The sequence below is a fragment of the Ictidomys tridecemlineatus genome, chromosome 7, assembly GCF_052094955.1.
Source record: "Ictidomys tridecemlineatus isolate mIctTri1 chromosome 7, mIctTri1.hap1, whole genome shotgun sequence".
Lineage (NCBI taxonomy): Eukaryota > Metazoa > Chordata > Mammalia > Rodentia > Sciuridae > Ictidomys > Ictidomys tridecemlineatus.
In genome coordinates this window covers 682,228-701,500 of record NC_135483.1, presented here as the reverse complement: position 1 = coordinate 701,500, position 19,273 = coordinate 682,228, and the positions used below count along the sequence as shown (strand labels likewise).

General features: G+C 50.0%; 1 protein-coding gene across 10 annotated transcripts in view; it reads left to right on the top strand.

Annotated features, from left to right (window-relative positions):
• Positions 1-19,273, top strand: part of Mroh1 (maestro heat like repeat family member 1) — a 71,828-nt gene that overhangs the window by 25,899 nt on the left and 26,656 nt on the right. For all 10 annotated transcript variants that reach the window (XR_002483471.3, XM_078016465.1, XM_078016466.1 and 7 more), the window contains 4 exons: positions 2,913-2,991; positions 4,014-4,127; positions 9,373-9,446; positions 11,499-11,621. Coding sequence is in view for 9 of the 10 variants with exons in the window: in XM_078016465.1 (XP_077872591.1) it covers positions 2,913-2,991; positions 4,014-4,127; positions 9,373-9,446; positions 11,499-11,621 (390 nt within the window). In the remaining variant the exon portion in view is untranslated. The remainder of the gene's footprint in view (positions 1-2,912; positions 2,992-4,013; positions 4,128-9,372; positions 9,447-11,498; positions 11,622-19,273) is intronic.

Genomic DNA, 19,273 nt, shown 5'->3' with positions numbered 1-19,273 from the left:
CTGGGTTCTTCCACACTGGGGTGTGTGTCCGCCTTTTGTTATTTTGAGACTGGCTCTTGCTAAGTTTCCCAGGTTAGCCTCCTACTTGGGATCCTCCTGCTTCAGTGTCCTGAATTGCTAGGATTGCCGGTGTGAACCACCATGCTCAGCTTCTGCCAAACTTCTACGGAACAATTCCTGTCCTATAAGTTGGTTTGGGAATCAGAGAAAGATCCTGAGCTGCCTAGGTCGTTCTGGGGGCTGGCCTTGATTCCAGACCTAACTTAGAACCACACAGGACAGGGCAGGTGGCGACTAGGAGGGTGACTGTGAAGAGCTTGTGTAAAGAAACGGCAGGCTGAGTCCAGCACTGCCCCATCGGAGGGCCTCACAGAGGCGTGCGCTTCGAGAAACACCAGACTTGTTCAGCCACTTGTTCAGCGGCTGGGGTGCACTGGGTCGTCACAGCGACACACAAAAGGAAAATGTCATCTGTCTTCAGTCGATGAAGAAAAAGCTTTGGTGACATTTTTGTATTCATCATTAAAACTCTTAGCAACAAAGATGGAAGAGAAATTTCCTCAACTCGATGAAGATTGCTTGCCCAAGCCTTCCCTGACGTCCCGACTGAGGGGAGACCTCAGACACACTCCCTTGAACGTGGAAGAGGAAGAGCTGTCCCCCCCCCCCAGTGAGAGGCCCTGCTCCTGCTGGGCTCCCTGCTGTCTTGGGGCACTGGCCCCTCCTCGTGTGCTCAGCTGGAGGTCAGCCGCACCCCTCCTGGGTGCATACTTGTTTTGTGGATGCCCAGTCACTCATCTAGAAGAAGGAGAAAGAAGTCCTGAAGGAGACACCTGCCGAGCCTCCTGTGGTGCACAACAGCTGGGCGCTATCCGCAGTGGGGTGCTCAGCATGGGCAGGAGGGCAGAATCTCTTTGTGGGACAGGGTGCAGGTGGAGTATGGCCAGCTAGGACCTATTTGAAGTGCTGTGCACTATAGCAGCAGGAACTTACCACGAGGTGTCTGGAAGTCAGCCTGACCAGAGCCTAAGACCTCACTGAAGAACACACAAGAAGGAGGGAAAACTCAGAAACGTGATGCGATGTCACTAACCTGATATAGAAACCCACAAAACCACATATATTCGTCAAAACTATAAAAGCCAAGAATGATTATCTGTGGGGGTGGGCATAGGAGGGGGGAATATAAATATGCAAAAGGGAAATATAAATAGGCAAAAGCTGAGAAGATAGAAAAACCGGTCACTTCCTTTGTGCTGTCCACCATGTCCTGTTTCTCTGTTTTCAGTTTCTTTCCATATTGATCTGTAGCAGTTCTTACAGCCTTGTTGTTTTATATGAACAAATATCATCTCTGTGTCAGCCTGTTTTTTTTTTTTTTTTGTACTGGGAATCGAACTCAGGGGTATTCTATCACTGAGCTACATCCCCAGTCCTTTTGATTTTTAATTTTGAGTCAGAGCCTTGCTAAGTCACTGAGGGTCTTGCTAAATTGCTGAGGCTGGCCTGGAACTTGCGATCCCCTGTCTTAGATTCCTGAATTGCATGCACTAAAGAGCCCGCTCCTACTTTATTCTGTCTGTCTGTCTCTTTCTTTCTTTCTCGTGCTGGGGATTGAATTCAGGGCCTATGCATGCAAGACAAGCACTATCTTATTTTTTTGATTCTTTAGTATTTTTTTGCCATAAAATTGTTTAATATTTGTATTATCATTTATTCTCCTTTTATTTATTTATTTTTTTATATTTACTCTTTTTAAGTTGTAGGTGGACATAATATCTTTATTTCATTTTTTTTTTAATATGGTGGTGGGGTTTGAACCCAGTGCCTCATGTGTGCTAGGCAAGCACTCTACCACTGAGCCACAGCCCCAGCCCCAATTTTTTTTTTTTTTTTCCTGTGGTGCTGGGGATTGAACCCAGGGCCTTATGCATGAAAGGCAGGCACTCTACCAACTGAGCTATGTGGGTCCCCCCTCTGCCCTCCGTTGTCTGGTGGCCTGTGTCTGGAGGAGATGGGTGGGTCCCCCCTCTGCCCTCCTTGTCTGGGTGGGAGTCCGCTTTGCCTCTTCCCAGGCGGCTGCCTGTTGCTGTGCACCACTTACCATGGAAGCCGCCCCATTTCCCTGTGGTCCTGCCCTCTGCCGGCACTGTCATCCAGAGGCTTTGCTGGGCTGGAAGGCCTGCTTCTGAGAGGGACCTGACTCTCGGGAGTGGTCCTCACAGGCCTCCTTAGAGGCCAAGGGGCGGGGCCTGTCGGGTCAGGTCTGGCCCTCAGCCCCCGCACCTCACCTGCTTCCTCCCTGAACCCCCAGGAGGCGTGCTGTCAGGCAAGGGACGGTCCTGGGCTGGGCGCTGCTCTGTGCTGGGGTCCCTCCCGTGGCTGCAGGGTGGGCCTGAGGTTCCTTAGAGCCTCGTCCAGAGGCCCTACCTGGGTCCCGGGCTGTGACTGAGGAGGTGGGCGGGCCTGCGGGCCCACTGAGTGCCTGCGTTAGTGAGGCTCCGTGAAGCCCAGAGGTTTTTCTTTTAGTCTTTACTTTTTAATCAAGGCACCGTTTGAAGGCGTGAGCTCCAGATGTCTCTGGTGCTTAATTCCAGAGGGGACTGGCTGCAGCGCCTGGCTGGCAGTGCCTGCCCAGGGATGTGGGCATGCTTCTTTTTAATGACAAAGCACCCCGTGTCCTGCAGACTCGTTCTGCCGGTGTCTGTGTGGTGTGGTATTTCTCTACCCCCCTGACTGCAAGGGACTGGCCACCCAGGCACCTCTGATGGTACAGCAGGTGTGTCCCACAGCTGGCGCCTGGGCATCCCTTCTGAGTGAGAATGAGCTGGAGCGTGATTTGCTGGGGCTCTGAGCCCCAGGAGGGCAGCAAGCACTGTCCCCTGTAACCTCTGTCCTGTTCCCTGGAGCAGATCTGTGTGCCCGTGGAGTCCTCCAGTCCCCTGGTGATGAGCAGCCAGAAAGAGGTGCTGCGCTGCTTCACGGTGCTGGGTGAGTGGTGGGCTCCTCCTTGAACAGTACCTCAGGGACACGCTGTGCAGGTGTCTCTTCGTGTAGAGGGTGGTGTGAACGGGATGAGGCGGCCGCCTTTCTACCTCTGCCCAGCATCCCACGGGCCCCAGGGGGCTGAGCCCTCACCACTGCCCCAGGCACTTGGTTTCTAGGTAGAGGCATGTGATAGTCCTGCCTGCCCGTCCTAGAGGCTCTGTCCCTGCTCCTCACCCATGACCAGCTCCAGGGTGCCTCTTATCCTGGTCCTGGCCATCCTTCCAACTTGACCTGACTCCAGCTAGAGATGTCATCACCTGATCTCCTGGACAGCAGAGGCTGTTCTGCCAGCTCTGTCCCCGGCATCCACGCATGCTCAGGGCCAGCGATACCAGTGTCCACCTGGGGCATGGAGGGAGAGGCGATAAGAGTGGCTCAGCCACACCAGGTGTGTGTGCAGGAGGACAGCAGGTCTGATGAGGACATAGGCAGCACTTGCTCCTGACGACCTGGTTCACCAAGGTGAAGGCATCTGCATGGGTCATAGCTCCCTGTTCCTGTTGGCAGCTGAGAGCTCCAGCTGGAGGCTGAAGCCTGGGTTGCCGAGACCTGCACTGGCCTGGGGCCCCAGTGCTGAAGAGCTGCTCCCAGGTGCAGCTCTGCCCAGAGCAAGTGGGATGCTGAGGCCTCCGGGGGCCCTGTGAGTTTGAGAAGCCGAGTGGGCACTCAGATCCTGTGGGCCCAAGGTTTGGGTCTCCTGTGCTCCAGCTGGTGCTGCCTGCTGGGCCTAGGCCCTGGCAGGAGGGTGTGCTCCAATGCCTGCCCTGAGACTGGCGCCCTTGAGAAGGCTGTGGGGCAGAGATGGTGGCCTGGGGTTCCAGCTTCCCTCGGTCCCCAAAGCGAGTCTTCGTGTTTCCTCCATGCTGGGAGCAAGATGGCCAGGACAGATGGACGCTGGCCCTGAGGACTTGGAGGCGCAAAGGAGAGGCTGTTAGACCCCGCCTGATGTGCATGTTGTCTCACAGCCTGCTGCCTGCCTGACCGGCTGCTGGCCTTCCTGCTGCCCAGGCTGGACACCAGCAGTGAGAGACTGCGTGTGGGTACCCTGCAGATCCTGAGGCACCTCATCAACTCGGCTGGTAAGTGCCCTCCACGCCTTCACTGTGTCCAGTGTGGGGTAGTGCTTGGAAGGTGGAGATTGCCTTTTAGGTGAAAAGTAGCATCGCACTTGGGTTTCCTTTTTCATTCATTAAGACACAGGGTCTTGCTGTGTGGCCCAGCTGGCCCTGAACCCCTGGGCTCAAGTGATACTCCTGCCTCAGCCTCCCAAGAAGCGGGACTTCTTTCTGGTACCCACCCCTGTGCTGGGCCTTTACTTTGAATTTCCTAAAAATTTTTCCCACCTTTCTATTTTGCAAAATCCTACAAGAGCAGTGTCCATCTGCCCTTCGCTGGACGTTGATCACGGATCCCTGCCTTGATATAGGCTGCAGACCGCAGGGCCCTGAAGGCCCTGCCTGACGCCCTGTGTGTTCCCCTGACCCCGTCGGCACAGGACCCAGTCACAGAGCCTGATGTGCACACACTTGCCTGGTGCGGCTTGCTCTCCTCGGGATCTAGTTGAAGCCACACTCTGGCTTAGTTTAGTTCTCAGACTTTGTTAATGCAGCGTCCTTTCTCTGAGGAGCGAGGCCAGTTCTGGAGTATGTCCTGAGTAGCTGTGCCTCATGGTCTCTACACAGTTGAAGATTCAGGTTTCCTGCATTTAATTGATCAACAATAAATTTCCTAATTTAATTGATCAACAATAAGTTTGAAAAAAGTGATCACAGTTTTACATGTGGGTTTGTTTTTTGGTGAATCTTATTGATCTCCTCTTAGAGGAGTCAGACCATGAGCTACCTTAGGCCTGGAAGTTGGTGATAATTTACATTAAAAACTTTTTTGAAGTTTTCAGTTGTAGATAGACACAATACTTTTCTTATTTATTTATCTATGTGATGCTGAGGATGGAACCCAGGACCCCACACATTCGAGGCAAGTGCTCTATCACTGAGCCCCAGCCCCTAGCTTACATTCTTAACAGATTCCAAAAGCAAGTGCAAGGCTGGGTGTGGTGGTGCTGTGATCATGGCTCCTCGGGAGGCCAGGAGGACCATAAGTTTGAGGCTGGACTGGGCAACTTATCAAGACCCTGTCTGAAAATGAAATAGGGCTGGGCATGCTGCGTTTGCTAAGCAACTTGGGAACACATGTGAGGCAGGATCTGTACCCCACCAAGCCTGTCTGGCTTGTTATGGGACATGTGCACTGGCTTCGGTCCTGTGAGGTCAGCTCTTTACCAGTGCTGGGCTGCAGATAGTGGCCGTGGGACTGGGGCAGCCCGCAGAGCTGTGGGAATGATGTAGGGACAGCTTGAGATGGGGCAGGGGCAGGAACGGTGCTGGACCCAGGAGTCCAGGGAGGGCCTGGGACACAGGCCTCTGCCGGGCACAGTCAGCCTGGGCCTGTTGGCTTCGAGTCCCTGTGGTGCTGCTAGTGGCCATCTGGGCTGGGAGGGAGTTTGAAGGCAGGACTCTCCACCCTGATGAGTAGTCTCCCAGATCAGCATTTCCTGTCCGTCACCAGCGGCCCCTGTGTGTTGCCAGGAGGTGCAGAAAGGCCGAGTACCTGGCCTGGGGGCTAGCCTAGGCAGGGCCCAGGCCAGGCGACGGAACTCCAGGCCTCTCTCCACCCCAGGCTCACGGTGCACGTGGCTGGCCGGGCTCCTTGGCCCTTCCCATGACCTGCATTTCTGCTCTGTCCTCTGAAGTCATTTTCTGTGCTGTGTTAGTCACCGTTTCATCATGGTCACCAAAACATCTGGCAGGACGACTCCGGGGGGAAACGGTCACCTCACTCCCATTTCAGAGGTCCACCCCCGGCTGCTGAGTCCACTGCCTGGGCCTGAAGCAGGGCAGAGGGTCACGGCAGGAGGGCCTGAAGGAAGAAGCGCCCCTGCCAGGGCAGAGTGAGGAAGCCGAGTGGGGAAGGTCCACTGGGCAGATGCCCACTTCTAGGACGTGCCCCGGCGACCTGCCCTCCCCTGTCCTCTTCCTGCCTGCTGGCAGTCTCCCCCAGTTGGTCCATTCAAACCAACGGACCGGTGAGGCCTCACCCCCCACAGCACCGGTGGACGCTCCTGTGTCAGTGTTGAAGCTCTTAGGGGCACTTCCCATGCAGACCATAGCACGTCCACTTGTAGAAGTGACAGCTCGAGGCGTGCTGCTCTCTGGTGCACGGGCAGGTTCCTGTCTGCCCACTGGGCAGCGCCCAGGTTTCTGTCTGGCCCACACTCAGGTTCCTCTGAAATGGCAAGTTCTCCCTGCTCTTCGCTCCCCTTGGGACTTTCTGGCTCTCGGCTGATGGAATCACAATGTCCTGTAGCTCCTTTTGGGTGTATTTTCACTTTTGTTTTGGTACCAGGGATTGGACCCAGGGCTGCTTCACCACTGCGCCACACCCTGGCCTTTTAGAGGCAGGACTCGCTGAGTTGCTTAGGGCCTTGCTGAATTGCTGAGGCTGTCTTTGAACTTGAGATCCTCCTGCCTCAGCCTCCCCAGCCCTGGGATGACAGGCCTGTGCCACCCTGCCTGGCCATTCCTTATTTTTCTCACCCTGTCACACAGCGCTGACACTAGAGTCACAATGCTTCCCCTGTAGGGTGACTGAGCATAAAGCTGTGAACGTGTCTCTCCCACTGCCCTGGCCCCCCGCACGGTGTCTGCCTCCTTCCCGCCCTCCTCTGGCTCTTTCTGCAGGGGCTGCGCGTGTGTGTGGCTGTCGGCTGGCTCGTGGAGGCTCCTGAGCACAGCCTGGCCTGCCTGCTCGTCTGGCTCTGTGTGGGTGACGGACCCTTGGCTGCATGTCCAAGCCCCGGCTCCTGTCTCATGGGTTAACCGGTCACTCCCTTGCTTTTGGCAAGGAGTTGCCAGATTCAGCAGAGGCCAGCAGGCCCCAGTATGACCGAGACGTTCTTGTGCTAAAATGCTGTTTGTTGTCTATCTGAGATTCAAGTGGAAGGGGAGCCCTGGGTTTTGTTGGAGGGGCGCCATCCAAACCTGACGTGGGTGGCTTTCTCTCCTGAGCTGTCTGCTTCTGTTTTCAGATACCCCAGTATTTTCTTCTTTAATGTCCAGTGATTTCACCAGAACCTCCTGGTGCTGGTCATTCAGGGCATCTGCTGCCGCGGAGCAGAGTCCCTGCTCTTTGCTCTGGCTGTGCTGCCCCGAGTCCCCTGACACGGGGTCCCCTCCAGGAGGCGCTCCCACTGCCTGTCACTGGCTCAGCTTCGCCCTCCCGCGGCCCGGCCCGTGCCGCCCGCCCGGGCACAGGCCCTGTTGCAGTCTCCCTCTGCTCCCTGTTCTTTTCAGGGCCTCTTTTCTGCAGCTTCCGGAGGCCTGGGATAAGCCTCCAGGCCGAGTCCTGCCTCAGTCTCTGTCTTCTGCAGCGTGGAGCTTGAGTTTGGCCAGTGTTGGGGCTCCTGTGGCTTCAGGGTTCTGGGCTGTGGACTAAAATGTCGGGATGACACCTCCCTCACTCTCCGAGGGACTGTCTGCTGAATGGAAGCTTCGCTCCTCGCAGTGCAGTAGTGGTCGCTGCACCATGCCCAAGTCCTCTGTGTTCGTTTTTATTAATCCCACCATTTCCTGATGGCCATTTTTTAACCTCTTCTACATTTCGGGAAAAGAGGGGTCAGGTTGCTGGTTCTCAGAAGAGGGAGTCCCCAGACGAGCAGCCGCAGGTCTCCTGGGAACAGGCGAGATGTGTACTGAGCCCAGGGCCTGTCCGACCCCACCTGGTGAGACCATGGAGAGTCCATGCCGTCCAGTGGGTAGTGGCTTGGTCAGCCCTCCCAGGCTCTTTTTTTTCCTTCCTCCCTTTCTTTTTTCTGCCTGGGTATTGAAACCAGGGTGTTCTGTTACTGACCTACATCCTCCGCCCTCTGTGTCTGAGGCGTTTTGCTGAGGTTTCCAAGCCTGGCCTTAAGTTTGCAATCTTCTTTTTTTGGTGGTGCTAGGGCTTAAACCCAGGGCTTAGTACATACTAGGTAAGTGCTCCTTAACACTGAGCAGCATGCCCAACACTTTTTAATTTGAAAATTTTTTATTTATTTAAAAAAAATTTTGTAGTTGTAGATGGACAGAATGCCTTTATTTTATTTGTTTATTTTTTTGTGAGGCTAAGGATTGAACACAGTGCCTCACACATGCACACGCTCTGCTGCTGAGCCACAACCCCAGCCCCTATTTTTTTTTTTATTTTTTTTACTTTGAGACAAAGTCCTGCTAAGTTGTCCAGGTTGGCCTTGAACTTGTTCTTCCTGACTCAGTCTCCTGAGTTGCTGGGATTACAGGTGTGCACCACTATACTTGGCTCAGGCCCATATTTTTAACCTACTTCCCTGAACTGCCAACATTTTAGCTTTTTAATTGGGTAAAATAATGTTATTTGGGGGAAAATCATTTGTCCCCTAGAGAGCAGTGGTCTTAGGCCTTCTCCTTCTCCCACGTGGAGGCCTGGTAAGGCCAGACCCTAGAGGAGTGTTCTGGGCCTTGGGACAGAGGTGGGTGGGATGGCTGGTTCTGGCCATGGTGCAGACTGAGCCATTGTGTTCATTTCTTTTTTTTTTTTTTTAATTTTTTTTTTATTGTTGGTTGTTCAAAACATTACATAGTTCTTGACATATCATATTTCACACTTTGATTCAATTGGTTTATGAATTCCCATTTTTACCCCGTATACAGATTGCAGGATCACATCAGTTACACTTCCATTGATTTACATATTGCCATACTAGTGTCTGTTGTATTCTGCTGCCTTTCCTATCCTCTACTATCCCCCCTCCCCTCCCCTCCCCTCCCCTCTTCTCTCTCTACCCCATCTACTGTAATTCATTTCTCCCCCTTGTATTATTTTTCCCTTTCCCCTCACTTCCTCTTGTATGTAATTTTGTATAACTCTGAGGGTCTCCTTTCATTTCCATGCAATTTCCCTTCTCTCTCGCTTTCCCTCCCACCTCTCATCCCTGTTTAATGTTAATCTTCTTCTCATGTTCTTCGTCCCTACTCTGTTCTTAGTTACTCTCCTTATATCAAAGAAGACATTTGGCATTTGTTTTTTAGGGATTGGCTAGCTTCACTTAGCATAATCTGCTCTGATGCCATCCATTTCCCTCCAAATTCTATGATTTTGTCATTTTTGTCATTTTTTAATGCAGAGTAATACTCCATTGTGTGTAAATGCCACATCTTTTTTTTATCCATTCATCTATTGAAGGGCATCTAGGTTGGTTCCACAGTCTTGCTATTGTGAATTGTGCTGCTATGTGTTCATTTCTTGCAGCTGCTCAAATGGAAGTTAAGAAGCCCTTTATTCTCTCTGCCATGAGGCTTCCTCTTCTGGACACCAACAATAAGGTAAACTGGACAGGTCAGACTGGGCTCCACCTTGAGCAGCCACAGAAGAGTGCTCTGCCTCACCAGGCACTGGGCCACCAGCATGAGGAGGCACATGGGTTTAGTGTGTGGCTAGCAACTGCCTTCATTATACTCTTTACACAGTTAACCAGGCCTCATGCCAGGGACCAACTCACTGCTGGGGCCAACTGCAAGTCCAGGGCTCTTCAGTACCACCCTCGGTCCAGCACTCACTCGAGGGACTCAGAGAGCTCAGGAAGCTGTTATATTTTTAGTTAGTCTGCTGCAGGGAGAAGATGCAGGATAAAATAGCCCGAGCCAGAAGCACGTGGGACAGAGTGCAGGCGAGGTCCAGACCCATAGACAGGGACCTCTTGTGGTCAGAATCACATTGTTAGACCCTGTGTTTTGGCCTGTGGCCTAAGCCAGTGGGCATTTTTTTTTTTTTTAATATTTTGTTGTAGTTGGACACCATACCTTTATTTTGTTTGTTTATTTTTATGTGGTGCAGAGGATCGAACCCAGGGCCTCGCATGTGCGAGCAAGCGCTCCACCACTGAGCCAGCCCCAGCCCCGTGGGCATTCTTATCAGCAGGACCTTCCGGTGGCTTATGGGTGATCTCCAGGGTCAAGCCCCCTCCTTGGGCCATGCAGGTTTCCTGAGCCCAGGGCGGTCAGGAATTGCTACGGTGGGCAGGGCCTGCTGACTCAGGGGCAGCAGGGACCTGAGCCCCTCTGGGGCCTGCTCCAACCTTTCTGCTGGCCCCAGCCTGCTCCTTGGGTTCTCCTCTCACTGCTTTCCCTGGAGCTTCTGGCATGGGTCCCGAGTTACCCCTGTGGCAGGGTCACGCTCCATAGTGCACAAACCCTCATGTTCAGAGGCGTCCCCGATGCTTCCCTTACAAGACCCTGCAGCTGTCATGGGGGCTCACGTGACATCTGCAGTGCCAGGGGCATCTGTGCCCACACCTGCCCCTACTGCAGGTCACTTCAGGCCACCTGCTGCTCTCTAGGCAGTCAGCTGCCAGCCCAACCCACCTGTTCCTGTAGGCACGCAGCTCACTGGGGTAGCGTGGGCGAGGGGTGCTCTGAAGAGGCCTCGCTGGGATGATGATGTCCAACCTCTGCAGAGACTTTCTCAAGATTAGGGAGAAGCCTCCCAAGGGAGGCAGTGTGTGCAGAGGACTTTGGGTGGGAGCAGAGGCCAATGTCTCTGGGGACAGTGTGGCGTTGGGATGGAGGCAGTGCTGGCTCTGGGGGCAGTGTAGCTTGTTTCAGCATGTGGGACTGGCCACGCCTTCGAGCCACCAGGAGTGCTTATGGAGCAGGGCTGGACATGCCGCTGAGGACTCCCAGGAGTGTCTGGGTGAAGGCTCACATCAGGGACCATGGCCAGGGCAGTGATGCCCCCCAGGAAACCATGTACGAAGAGCAGCCGGCCCTGAAGCAGTGCATCCCAAGGCCAGGCAGATCTCAGGCAGAGACACCAGGAGGCTGAGTCTAGTCCTGGGCGGCCGGTGGCCAGTGTTCAGGGGGCTAAGGGCAGGGTGATTTGGGGTGGGCCCTTCAGCAGGACTGCTTGCATCGACTTGGGTGAGGCTGATGGAAGTGGACAGAGAAGGGAAGGAGTGAGACAGGGTGACTGATGAAGGGCTGTGGGAGTGGGGGCCGTGGGGAAGAAGGAAGAGAGGCCCCCGACAGAGCTGGGCTCGTCCACCACTGGAGGAGGATGCTGCAGGGGTGAATGGGGCTTCTGCAGCCCAGGGACCAAATAGCACAGGTACAGGTGAGGGCACAGCTGCAGGCACTAATAGAGGTGTAGGTGCAGGTGTGGGCACAGGTAGAGGTATAAGCATACGTGCAGGTACAGGTGTGGGTACTGGCACAGTTAGGAGCTCAGGCGCAGGTGTGGGTGTGGTTGCAAGTGGGTGTAGGTGCAGGCATGTGTGCAGTGCAGGTGTGGGCAGGGGGAGGAATAAGGCCCCTGTCTGCCGGCTGGATTGGCATGACAGTCTCTGTCTGGCCCCTTCCTGACCTGTTGGTTCTGGGCAGGTGAAACGGGCTGTGGTGCAGGTGATCAGCGCCATGGCTCACCATGGCTACCTGGAGCAGCCCGGAGGCGAGGTGATGATTGAGTACATCGTGCAGCAGTGTGCGCTGCCCCCTGAGCAGGAGGTAAGGGCCACGCCTCACCCACCAGCGCCACCCACCGGCCTCACCCCCAGCTCTGGGCCCAGCAGCTGCTAGGCTCTTTGGCCTACATTGCCCCAACCTCTGTTAGTGCTCGTCACCAGGAGCTGCTGTCCCAGCAGCAGGTGGCCATGTGACCTGAGTCTGTGCACTGAGGTTCTCTGTTTCTGAGTCGGGGTCTCTGCGCCTTGAGTCCACTGGCAGCTCCCAAAACTCAGAAGAGGCAGAAAGCAGAGACGTGGTTCTCTTTGGGGCTTTTCTGTCTTAAAAGCTAGTAAACAAGTCAGTTTCTTCTTGAAAAGTAGCAGGTGACTGGTAAAGGTAAAGGGCAGGTGGGGAGGCCCTGGGTCCCTCCAGAGCACTGCAGTGATCTAGAAGCTGGGTGTGGCCTGGGAAGGTTTAGTGAAAATTGGGTTTGTCCCTGAGGTCAGCTCTCACACTGGTAACAGCCACTGCCTGTGTTTATCTTTTTTTTTTTTTTTTGCGGGGGGCGGGGGTACTGAGGATGACGGGGCGTGTGCCACTGCCCTCAGCCCTCTTTCTTCTCACTAAGGTGTATTTGCATACAGGAAAATGCACCCTTTAAATTGCCACATGTGCTTTTGATGACAGTCACACAAGCACTGTGTCAAGATACAGGACATCTGGCACCCCACGTTCCCTTGCCTCCTGGTAGCCAGCTGACCCTCTGGTTTTTCTTTTCCAGAATGCCTAGGTGGGCTTGACGGAGTGTAGCTCAAGTCAGCTCCTCCCCTTGTATCAGGTGTTTTTCTCCAAGTACTGGGGATTGAACTCAGGGCACTGTGCTTGCTAAACAAGCACTCTGCCACTGAGCCGCCCAGTCCTGCTGAGCTGGACTCTCAGGTCACCCTGTAGTCCCTGTCCACTGCTGAGTGCATTCCATCACATGCAGTGCCACTGTGAGTCGTCCACTCACATTGAAGTGTGGGCAGGCTCAGCAGTTAGGAACCTCCGCCGTGTGCCGCTGGGCACAGTCTCCATATTTTTCTCTCAGTGCACTAGCTGTACACAGTGGGATTTGTGGTTGTAGATTGTTAGGTGTCACAGTGTCACAGGATCATTTGGCCATGTCACTTCCCAGTATTTCCCTGCCCCCTCTTCTCTCCCCTTGGTCCTTTCCCCTACTCATGTCTCATCAGTTTTCATGAGATCCCCTCAACTTCCTGTTCCTTTTTTCTCTCTGTCTTCCACATGTGCCAGAAAATATTAATCTTGACCTTCTGAGTTCAGCTTATTTGTTTAACCTAATGGTCTCAATTTGTATCCAGTTTCCTGCAGAGACACAATTTCATTCTTCTTTATGGCTGAATTAAACTCCGTTGTATATGTATACCACATTTTCTTTTTTCTTATTTATTTATTTATTTATTTTTAAAGAGAGAGAAGAGAGAGAAAGAGAATTTTTTAGTATTTATTTTTTTTTTAGTTCTCGGCGGACATAACATCTTTGTTGGTATGTGGTGCTGAGGATCAAACCCGGGCCGCACGCATGCCAGGCGCCGCTTGAGCCACATCCCCACACATTTTCTTTTTTAAAAAATTCATTCTAGTTTGTTATACATGACAGCAGAATGCGTTCCAATTCATAGTGCACATATAGAGCATGGTCTTCTATATCACACCATTCGTGTCTCCATACGTGTACTTAGGGTGACCATGTCCATCTCATTCCACCATCTTTCCTACCTCCACTCCCCTCCCTTCCTCTCCTTCCCCTTTCCCATCTGAAGTCCCTCCATTCCTCCCATGCTCCCCTCCAGCCCCATTGTGAATCAGCCTCCTCATGTCACAGAAAGCATTCCACACGGGGTTCATCCCAGGGATGCAAGGTGGGTCCGACGTACGGAAATCAAGAGATGTGATTCATCACATCAACAGACTGAAGATAAGAATCCCACGCCCGACCCATCTCAGTAGATGCAGAGAAAGTGCAGTGCACATCTGCTGGCCACAGGGGCAGAATCCGTTTCAAATAGACCTACCTGTGTTTTACCCAACGGCCCTTGATCGCCATTAGGCAGAAAATGAAATGACGTTTTTTTGAAGAAGTTTTTGTGAAGTATTGAATGAAACTTTGGTAAATTGACCTGCTCAGCAGTCCCTCTGTCCGCCTGGTGTTTGGTCATGGTGGTCTCAAAGAAGACCCAAAAAAATCCACCAGAAAATTCTTAGAACTAATAAATGAATTCAGCAAAGTAGCAGGATCAGCACCCAAAAATCAAAGGCATTTCTGTACATCAGTGACAAATCCTCTGAAAGGGAAACGAGGAATACTACCCCACTTACAATAGCCTCAAAAAAAAAAATTAAATAGTGGGAATCAACTTAATGAAAGAGGTGAAAGACCTCTACAATGAAAACTACAGAAGGAAATTAAAGAAGACCTTAGAAGATGGAAAGATCTCCTTTGCTCTTGGATCGGCAGAATTAACACTGTCAAAATGACCATACTACCAAAGGCACTATATGGATTCAGTGCAATTCCAATCAAAATCCCAATGACATTCCTCATAGAAACAGAAAAAGCAATCATGAAATTCATCTGGAAAAATAAGAGACCCAGAATAGCTAAAGCAATCCTTAGCAGCAAGAGTGAAGCATGTGGCATCACTCTACCAGACCTGAAACTATACTACAGAGCAATAGTAACAAAAACAGCATGGTATTGGCACCAAAATAGCCTTGCAGACCAATGGTACAGAATAGAGGACACGGAGACTCACCCACAAAACTACAATTACCTTGTATGAGACAAAGGTGCCAAGAGCATGCATTGGAGAAAAGATAGCCTCTTCAACAAATGGTGCTGGGAAAACTGGAAATCCATTTGCAGCAAAATGAAATTAAACCCCTAACTCTCACCATGCACAAAACTCAAAGCGGATCAAGAACCTAGGAATTAAATCAGAGGCTCTGTGCCTAATAGAAGAAAAAGTAGGCCAAAAGTAATCCATCGTGTTGGATTATGCCCCAACTTCCTTAATAAGACTCCTGTAGTGCAAGAATTAAAATCAAGAATTAATAATGGGAAGGATTCAAACTAAAAAGTTTCTTCTCAGCAAAAGAAACAATCGGGGGTGAACAGAGAGCCTATAGAATGGGAGCAAATTTTCACCACACTCACATCAGATAACATCAAAAGAACAAATGATCCAATCAATCAATGGGCCAAGAAACTGAACAGACGCTTCTCAGAAGAGGATATACAATCAGTCAACAAATATATGAAAAAATGTCCAACGTCTCTAGCAATTAGAGAAATGCAAATCAAAGCTACTCTAAGATTTCATCTCACTCCAGTCAGAATGGCAGCCATTAAGAATACAAACAGGGGCTGGGGCTAGGGCTCAGTGGTAGAGCGCTCACCTTGCACATGGGAGGCCCTGGGTCTGATCCTCAGCACCACATAAAAATAAATAAATAAAAGTATATAAATAAAAGAATACAAACAACAATAAGTGTTGGCCAGGATGTGGGAAAAAGTTATGCTCATACACTGCTGGTGGTACTGCAAACTGGTGCAGCCAATATGGAAAACAGTATGGAGATTCCTTGGAAAATTGGAGTGGAACCACCATTTGACCCAGCTATCCCTCTCCTCGGACTATACCCAAAGGACTTAAAATCAGCACACTACAGGGACACAGCCACATCAGTGTTATAGCAGCACAATTCATGATAGCTAAACTGTGGAGCCAACCTAGATGCCCTTCGGTAGATGAATGATAAAGAAAATGTGGTCTATACACAATGGAATATTACTCAGCATTAAAAGAGAATAAAATTATGGCATTTGCAGGTAAATGGATGGAGTCGGAGACGACACCACATTTTCTTTATCATTCATCTGCTGGTGGGTACCTAGGCTGGTTCCAGGGTTTGGCTGCTGTGAATCATGCTGCTACAAACATGGGCTAGCTCAGTGGGTTGAGTGCTTGCCTTGCATGCACAAGGCCCTGGGTCTGATCCCCAGCACCACAAGAAAAAAATAAGGTAAACATGGCTTGCATGTATTGCTGTAGTAAGATGATTTTAAGGCTTTAGGGTAAAAACTGAGGAGGGGTACCGCTGGTCCTATGGTGGTTTCATGCCTAGTCTTTTTTTTATATTTAGTTGTAGTTATTAATACCTTTATTTATTTATTTTTATGTGATGCTGAGGATTCAACCCAGGGCCTTGTATGTAGGTGAGCAACCCCTCATGCCTAGTCTTTTGAGGAGCCTCCATACTGATTTCCACGGTGGTTGTAACAATTTAAATCCCAGCAAGAGCGTAAAGTGTCCCCTTAATCTCCTCTCCAGCACTCGTTTGTATTCTTTTTTTTTTTTTTTTAAAGAGAAAGTGAGAGAGGGGGACAGAGAGAGAGAGAGAGAGAATTTTAACATTTATTTATTTTTTTCTTAGTTCTCGGCGGACACAACATCTTTGTTGGTATATGGTGCTGCTGAGGATCGAACCCGGGCCGCACGCATGCTAGGCGAGCGCGCTACCGCTTGAGCCACATCCCAGCCCCTCGTTTGTATTCTTGATGACTGCCCTTCTGACTGGAGTGAGAGGAAGTCTCAGTGTAGTTTTGATTTGCATGTCCCTATTTGCTAGAGATGTTGAGCATTTTTGTATTGGCCTTTTGTATTTCTTCTTTGGAGAAGTGTCTGTTTAATTCATTTTCCCACTCGTTGATTGGGCTGTTTTTCTCTTGTGAGGTTTTTTGAGTTCTTTACATATTCTAGATATTAACTCTCTGTCAGAAGAGGAGTCAGCCAAGGTTTCTCCTATTCTGTGGATTCTCTCTTCATGCTCTAGTTGTCTTTGCTGTGCAAAAGCTTTTGAATTTGATGCCATCCCATTCATTAATCCTGGGTATTCCTTCTGGCTTTAGGAGTCCTATTGAGGACGTCCAAGCCTGCGTCCACCTATACAGGTGTATTGATCTTATGTTCTCTTCTAGGAGTTGCATGGTTTGGGGTCTGATTCCTAGGTCTGTGATCCATTTTGAGTTGACTTCTGTGCAGGGTGAGCAATAGGGATCCATTCTCATTCTTCTACATATGTATGACCAGTTTCATCAGCACCATTTGAGAAAAGTCTCCAATCTGTTTTAGGCACCTTTGTGAAGGGTCAGATGATGGTATCTGTGTGGGTTTGTCTGTGTCTTCTGTTCTGTTGTTCTGTGTGTCTGTTTTTATGCCAGTACCATGCTGTTTTTGTTACTGTAGCTCTTTAGTATGATTTGAAGTCAGATATTTGATGCCTCTAGCCTGGCTCTTATTGCTCAGAATTGCTTTGGCTACTCTGAGTCTTTTATTCTTCTAAAGGAATTTTATGACTGTTTCCCCCCTTGTTCTGGGAAGAAAGTCATTGGTCTTTTGACGGGATTGCACTGATCTGTATGTGCTTGTGGAAAGGTGCCGTTTGGACAGTGTTGATTCTGCACGTCTGTGGACCTGGAGGGCTTCCCATCTTCTTGTGTCTCCTTCCGTTTCTTTCTTCAGTGTAGTTCTGTAGAGGTCTTTTACTTCCTGGGTCAGAGTCCTACGTGAGTGTGTGTGTGTGTGTGTGTGTGTGTGTGTGTGTGTGTGTGTGTGTGTGTTTTAGGTTTTTGTGAATGGGATAATTTTCCTGATTTCTTTCTCAGCAGACTCATCATCTGTGTAGAGGAAAGCTAGTGATCTTTGTATGTTGATTTTGTAACTTGTTCTTTGCTGAACATGTTCATTGGCTCGAGCTTTCTGCATGGTCTGAGTACAGGACCCACCATCTGAAGCACTGGCGATGTGACCTCTTCCTTTTGTGTTTGTGTCCCTTTCCTTCCTCTCCTGCCTGGTGGTTAGAGTGTCTGTGCTGCATTAAATGAGAGTGGTCAGAGTGCACACCCCTGTCTTGCTCCAGGTTTTAAAGGAAGTACTCTCCAGAGCAGGTTATGACTCTCCAAGTTGCTGAGGTTGGCTCTGAGTTCTTGATCTTCCTGCCTCAGCCTCCCGAGCTGCTGCGATTATAGGTGTGCACCATATTCTTGGAACCCTGGAATAAAACCACCTTGTTCATGGTGTACAGCCTTCTTAATATGTTCAACACAGCTTGCTGATACTAAGGTTTCTTTGCATCTATGCTCATCAGAAATATTGGTCTGTAGTTTTACTTTCTTTCTCTCTCTCTCTCTTTCTCTTTCTTTCTTTCCTGGGGATTGAACCCAAGAGCAATTTGCCATATCCCCCAGCTCTGTTTATTTATTTAAATATTTATTTTTTAGTTGTAGTTGAATACGTTATCTTTTTTTATTCATTTGTTTATTTATTTCTATGTGGTGCTGAGGATCGAACCCGGGCTGTGCACATGCTAGGCCAATGCTCTACTGCTGAGCCACAAACTCAGCTCTATTTATTTATTTTTTTTGAGACTGATTCTCACTAAGTTACTTGGGGTCTTACTGAATCATCAAAGCTGGCCTTAAACTTGGAATCCTCTTGTTTCAGCCTCCCTAGCCACTGGGATTACAGGCATGACCCACTGCGCTCAGCTAATCTGTAGTTTTCTTTCCTTGATGTGTCCTTATGTGGTTTGGTATGAGTGTGATACTGGTTTCATAGAATGAATTTGAAAGTGTTCCTTCCTTGGGCTGGGGGTGTGCTCAAGCGGTAGCGTGCTCGCCTGGCCTGCGTGCGGCCCGGGTTCGATCCTCAGCACCACATACAAACAAAGATGTTGTGTCCGCCGAAAACTAAAAAATAAATATTAAAAATTCTAAAAAAAAGAAAAAAAAAGAAAGTGTTTCTTCCTTTTGTATTTCATGGAATAATTTGGGGACCATTAGGATTAATTCTTCTTTAAAGTTCTGGTAGAATTCAGGTAAAAAATCCATCTGGTCCTGGGTGCTTTGTTGTTGTTGAAAGGTTTTTATTGCGTCCTCCGTCTTATTGTTAGTTATTGTCTGTTCAGTTTTCCATGTGTCCTTGATTTAACTGTGGCAGGCTGTCTGTGTCTATAAATACATCCATTTCTTCTCTTTTTCAAGGTATGGGAGTGTAGATTTTCAAGATAGCCCCTAATGGTCCTCTGGATTTCTGATGTCTGTGGTGGTTTTTCATTACTTTTTTTTATTAATTTGTGTCTTCTCTGTTTTGCTTTGTTCAGTGTGACTAAGGGTTTATCAAACTCACTTACCTTTTCAAAGAACCAGCTCTCTGTGTCCTGACCCTTTGCTGGTGGCTTATTCTGGATCTTTCTGGGTTTCTTATGGGACTTTCATGGCCATGACTTCCCACTCAGAACTGCACGCTGGGGTCCCGGAGGCCACCAGGTGTGTTGGACGTCGGTCTCATTCTCTTCACCCAGTCACCGTTCTGAAGTGTACCATCCCATCTCCAGGGTTTAGAGATATTCAGATAATATCTCATTTTATTCCATTATGACCTGAAAAGATGCAAAGAATCATATTGGGTTCTTTTTGTTTGTTGTTTTGGCGTTTGCTGAGAGTGGCTGTGTGGCCTACAGTATGGTCTGCTTTGTAAAAGGTTCCGTGAGCATCTCAGGAACAAGTGCATTCCGCTCCAGTTGGCTCAGCTATTCTTTGGACGTTTATTAAGTCCATTTCATTTCTATTTTTAAGGTCGGAGGAG